Source organism: Apaloderma vittatum, unplaced genomic scaffold, assembly GCF_000703405.1.
Source record: "Apaloderma vittatum isolate BGI_N311 unplaced genomic scaffold, ASM70340v1 scaffold32477, whole genome shotgun sequence".
Classification (NCBI taxonomy): domain Eukaryota; kingdom Metazoa; phylum Chordata; class Aves; order Trogoniformes; family Trogonidae; genus Apaloderma; species Apaloderma vittatum.
Genome location: NW_009728389.1, coordinates 1 through 6172, shown reverse-complemented (window position 1 = coordinate 6172; position 6172 = coordinate 1). Strand labels below are relative to the sequence as shown.

General features: G+C 41.3%; 1 protein-coding gene across 1 annotated transcript; it reads right to left on the bottom strand.

Annotated features, from left to right (window-relative positions):
• Positions 1 to 3965: 3965 nt before the first annotated feature.
• Positions 3966 to 5771, bottom strand: COQ7 (coenzyme Q7 homolog, ubiquinone (yeast); the record flags this gene model as incomplete). The annotated part of the gene is made up of 4 exons (XM_009874074.1): positions 3966 to 4043; positions 4683 to 4751; positions 5363 to 5502; positions 5614 to 5771. Coding segments are annotated over 4 exons (445 nt in total), but the record flags the coding sequence as incomplete, so codon positions are not given.
• Between the last annotated feature and the right edge of the window lie 401 nt (positions 5772 to 6172).

Genomic DNA, 6172 nt, shown 5'->3' with positions numbered 1-6172 from the left:
CAAATGCTTTTCACGCCACTAAATGTTTCAGCCATTTGCATACACAGCAGTCTCTGACTATACAGCTACTCTCAAACCACAAACTTGGGAGAAAATCATGACAGCTTAGTAAAAGGCAGCTGGCAGAGCTTGCCTGCAAAACACACCACTAGAAAAATCCAGATCCCTGTCACCCACTGCTGCCTCCGCTCTGACCCAAGCACTGACATGCAAACAGTTGGGTAGAAAATACCTGCAGGGAAAGACGACAGCTTCAGGCATTTGTATGAAGGCTGGAGCCTGAACAAACAGTGTGAGAGTACCAAGGTGGTCACTAGTTGCATCTCTTTCTTACTTTCCTCTGGAAATTTATTTAGACTTTTCATCTCAGCAACTCTGGGGAAATTGAATTAACAAGCAGAAAAATGCTGCCTTAATCCCACAAACCTCTTCCACTATCACACACATTTCTCCTTCAAATTGGCCAATATATTTTACTTATCCCTGTAAGCTCCTCATGCTGAAAACGTGTGTAGAATACGATGCAAGTGACATGCCACAACTTCAAAGCCCACAACAAGTAGTGGCTGGCACCCATTTGAAATTGTATCTTCCCTAAATTCAAGAAAACAGGCAGACACAAAGGAGTGCATAGATTAAGTAACTCTTTCAATACTAAGGAAAAACAGGAAGGTACAATCTATGTCACCACCAGCATAGGAATTGTACAGCATATCCTCAGTCAGTCTATGCAAGCCTTGCTCTATTATGCTCAGGTAAGCCATGCAAATTTGCTCCAGACAAAGATCAAGCCCATTGTATCTCATATTTCTTCCATCTGTAGTATTTATCATCTCAGACAATGCTTTAGCTCTCTGCCAAACAACCTTATGAGTCTCATTTTACATAACTCAAGTTCATTCGGCTTATGTCAGCACCACCACATCCATCACAGCCTGGGGGATTTGATTTTTGCCTAGCCTGCTGCGGCAGCAAGAGCCTGAAACACAAACTGCCGTAGCCAGACCGCCACCACCATGGTGTCACATGCTCCTTGCCACCCTGGTAGGTTTCTACAGTTGTTACTGACAGGCCACAGTTCTTTGGAGCTGCTTTGAATTTCTGTAACCATCTTCGGTTCAAGAGACAGGGCTCCTCTTGCCCATTTGCTTTCCTTTGCTGGGTTTTCCTCCTCCTGAGCCAGCAGCGGTGCCTGTAAATGCAGAGATCCTGCTTCAGAGCTGTCAGAGCATCAGAAAAAGCCCCAGTGTTCAGCACAAGGACCTCAGCATCTGGCCACATCACTACCTTCTAAGCACCATTATTGCCTTTATCTCTGATTCAGAGCAGCTACAGAGAATAGGGGCGAGATTGTCCCCTGCACTGACTGCAGGAGAAAACAGCAAGAGGTGAGATGCTGATGAAGGAAGAGATAACAGCCCTATGCCCTCTACACACACATCTGCTCCTCCTCACCAAAACATGACATTCTTTCTCCTTCTGGAAGAGAAAATCAGGATCAAGCCCTTGGTTACTACAGTAGTTAGAAGTAGACACCATTATTTTAGAGGGAAGGATTTTGTCCCCCTGCATATAACAAGACCCAAGTTATGTGCTTTTCTTCAGGTTCAGAAGAGAACCCCAAAGGCACAGTGAACACCCTGTCATCTCCCATGTTTTGAAAATGCAGCATTTCACACCCCCTGGTCTGATCAAAGTTCCTTTTCCTCTGTCCACACAACCCGAGTTCATAGAGAATCGCTATGATAACTGACTTGTATAAGCTATATACTTTGGCCTCTGCCAACCATTAACCTCTGCCAAGCTTGCTGAAATCAGTCTGCCTGAAAAGAGCACATAAAAAGAAACTAGACCCTTGCAGCAGCTGTACAACAGAAGCTCCGTACAGCACTTGAGCACCTTTAATATTTTGTAACCTTCTACAACCTTTTGCAGTCTTTCAAAATCTGAAACAGGTTTTTAAACAAAAAAAAAAGTCTCTTTTGCATGAAGTAAATGAAAGGTAACTCAGTTTTCTATGTAAAAAAAACAAAACAAAAAGAAAAGAGTAACTGCCAGTGAGCAAGGAAATGCACACTCAATGGACGTGGCAGAGCGGCTCACCCACACTTTAATGGACGAGTGTAAATTTGCTGCTCCAGTAAAAAGAGGGAACAAATCCTGCTCAGGAGCATAAAGCAGAGTTGTTTCCCCAAATCATATTTTATGCTCACAGCTAGAGAAAGTATTATTGCCTGATGGCCTACTCAAATGTGCAGGATGTTTTCAGCTGCTGAGGACAAAGAACCCGCTGTGAGCACTTTCAGTTACTGCAGATACGGCCAAAGACACTGACCTCACATGGCAACTTCCTGATATTTTTTTGTTCCCGATCTTTGTCCAGATTAAACACATTAAAAGTGACATTTGTCTCTTAAATATTGTTGCCCCAAATAAGCAGTGTGTGATGGTCTCTGAGGCCACCCACATCTTTGACAAAGGCTCACATGAATACTTCTCTGTGTTGGCAGCAAAGCCCACAGCTGTTGAACACCATCACAGACATCTTCAGAGCCTCTGGAACCACTGCCTTGGAGAACGCCAGGCTCCAGCCAAGTACCATCTATCTAAGAAACCACCACAGGTGCCTTGTCCAGTATCCAGTCCTGATGTAATGGCCAAGAGAAAAGGAAACTGTCTTTCTTGGTTTCCAGTTTATATCATACGACTCCTGTATACACGGGTGTGCAACCTGCAGCTTTGAGTCAAAACACACTGTGCCACTCCTGCCCCAGCTCCAGTAATACTTATAAAAGATGCCATTCCATTACACTCTTGTTATTAAAGACTTTACAGTTCAAGTAATCTTTCCTCCTCTTTTTACTCAATTATTAAAGTCTATGACTTACACAGCTATACTGTGTGTTCTTTCAGCACCATTTGTTACCACTTTAGCCACTTCAACCAACCACTCTTTTGTGCCAAGTCCTCTCTTATCCAAATTACCCAGGAATTTTCCACACGCCAGTATTTCAAATGCTTTACAAAAATTAAGATAAGAAATCTGCTAGACATAACTCTTGTTGAGACCTGGTCAAATTAGGGAAGATAATGTTTGCGTAACATGATGTACCTTTAGTAAAACCTACCAGTTTAAGACGTTCTAATTCCAGTGCTTGTATTTTATCATCTCCAATTAGCATTTAACAGAACAAACATGCACAATCTGGTCTTCTTATCTTCTACTGCTCCACAGCAGGATGCCAGGAGAAAGCATGGGGAAATTGTTCAAACATGGAGAAAGTAGATCATCTCTACTGAAGAGCCACTGAACACTAGAAGCAAAGTAAGATACACTTGAAAGCTGTAACACTATTAAATGCAACTCCACAGGTGCTTCAAGTTGCACTCTTCTGCTTTATATCAGGGGCTAACTCCTTACACACAAGCTCAGGACAAAAAAAAACCAAACAAAAACCAACAAAACCAAAAAAACCCAGCCACACCAGCAAAAAAAACCAACAGGAGAAAAAAAAAATCTTCCAAAACAAAGAATTCAGAATTGAGCCTGAAAAAACAAACAAGTACCAACAACTCTTCAAATTAAAGTCTTACAATACCAATTTTTATTCAAGACAGACTGAGAAGAAATACTTACTAGTACTTCACTCACCCTGAAGTGCACACACGTATTTTAGATATAAATCATGTACATACATACAGATTTTGCTGCCACCTTGTGAACACTCTCCGAGTAAGGAGGTTTAGCTCACACAGACTCAATTTTGCCATCTTTATTCCCATTTAGCTCAGCTCTCTTTAACGGGGATACTTTTCAAACACGTACTCAATGTGATGAAGAATGGCTGGATCAGATGCTTAGTGAAGAAAGCTTTAAAAGGCTGAATAAAATAACCGTTAGTCTTCCACAATTTCCATACATTTTTGTGTCACAGTTTATTGCAACAACATTACGGAAAATATCACTAAATTCTTTCTGATAAGAATATTGCAGCTTTGCATCCTAGTTGTATGGCTGTCTTCAAAACCGAGTAAGCTGGGGCCTGTAAAACAAAGAATAAAAGATTATATACATCTAATTAAGTGTTTTGTTTGAACCAAAAAACAAAACCAAAACCAAAGGAAAACCACCATCACCCTAACTCAGAAAAAAACCTAACTCAGAAAAAAACAGATAAAAATTTATCAACTTTACAGAATGTTTTCATTTCTCCATGCAAGGCAAGAGAAAAAAGAGAGAAGTCACAAATCCCTCCTATGGCATTCAGTGGAGCACAGAACTGAGTTCAGTATTTCACACTTCCTAACACAGTTGTGTTCGTCTACTAAGATGATGCCTCAAGTTCCCAGCTGCATGGACAGCATTTATTAGCCTGATCTTCGAAAATATTTAATCTAAACTTAAAATAAAATTAGAAATTGTGCAGAGGACCCCCCTCAGGAAAATACAAATCACTTTAACAGTTGACACGGTACTAGCAGATTCAATTCTGTTCTAGAAGAAAATTAGACCCATAATACACAATGTTTTCTTATATTTATCTTAGGAAATCTTTGAGAAAGAAGTGCTTTATTTTCTATTTCTCAAATAAAGTACTATGTCAAAGTCACTGAATAAAGAAGATAAGAACATCACATCTACATCCTCGTTAACAGTGCCCACTGGCTAACCCCGCACTTACCGCTTCTGCATCATGCTCCAGCCCAATGTCATGGTGCTCCTGTTCATCATCCCGAAATTGCTTTATTATCTTTAAAAATAGCAGATAATTAGTAAGTCTACTCGGCAGAGAAATCAAGGCAGGTAGTATAGAAAACGATAAGCTGCTGACCATTGTACGCACAAGGTCAGGCATCTGAGGCCCAAGTCCCTCAAAAACTTCTTACTGGATTTGAAGGTTCATGTCTTTGAGAAGGAAATTATTTATAGCATTCCCCAAACCCTGGAGTTCTTTAATAATCTCAAAAATATCTTTAAAAATCAAGCTGTTGTTTAATACATCACTATGTTTTTCACTGCTTTAAGAAAATCTATAGTCATAGTAACTCATAACACTAACTAGTTTCACACATACGAATTGTTTTGTAAATTTAAATAATTAAATTAAGGTCCCTGCCTTGCCAGATAATCAGTAAGGGTATTTCTCTATAGACCAACAGGGCTTTTGTCTGTTCTAGCATACTTTAAAAAACCTACTGATTTTTCAACCAGAACAAAAAGGTTTAAAAAAATTTCTCTTTATTTTGTGCCCTCTCAGTTTAGAGTCTTGATTTTCAGGGATAGCATCTCCCTTGTACACAGGTCAGCACCAGCTGGGTTACTTCAGATACTCACAGTATATATATTGTCATAGTTAAATACCTGCAACAGTTCTTTGTACTTTTCTGGATCTTCTTCCACAAGAGTTCGGATCTGCCTGTTGTAGTGATCTGATATACTCTCTTCCACTGCCACTGTGCAAGCCATCGCCCCTTTCTTTCCAAGTAAAGCACTTCCAGCCCCTGTAATTGTGGTACCAAGCATACGTGAGCAAGGAAACCCGAAGCAATACAAGTAATTTACACATGGGAAGACTTGATAAAACAATAGTAGTAGTAATACCACAAACTCACCTAAAAGAAACCCTGCTATGTTCCAAAGAGGCAACAAAACAGTAGGCCGAACTCTGTATGCAACCATTAGTTCATTGAACTTCTTTAGGTGGTCTTTTTCTTGATTCCACATTTGCTGCAAAAGAGCCAAATCACAGCAAAGCATAAACCCAGAAAAACTAAAACCAGTTGCAATAAAATCAATGAACGGAAGAAGACAGGGCCCTTTAACTGCAGAGGCGTTGCAGGTCAGCTCGCAGGAAGGAAGGGGGAAGAAGGGTCAGATATCAGGAGGAATTTCTTTACTGAGGGCTGTGAGCCGCTGGAACAGGCTGCCCAGAGAGAGGGCTCAGTCACGGTCCCTGCAGGGGTTCAAGAGACGGGGGGATGTTGCGTGGGGGCATCTTTTAGCCGGCTGACAGGGCTGGGACAAAGGCCGGGCTCGATGATCTTCAAGGTCTCTTACAACTGAAACTATTCTACGGTTCTATGACATAGAAAACATCCACCAACAGGGGCCACTGCAAGAACCCCACAGCAAGCGCGGTGTTGATCGGCACCTCCCCGCCCCCCACAGCCC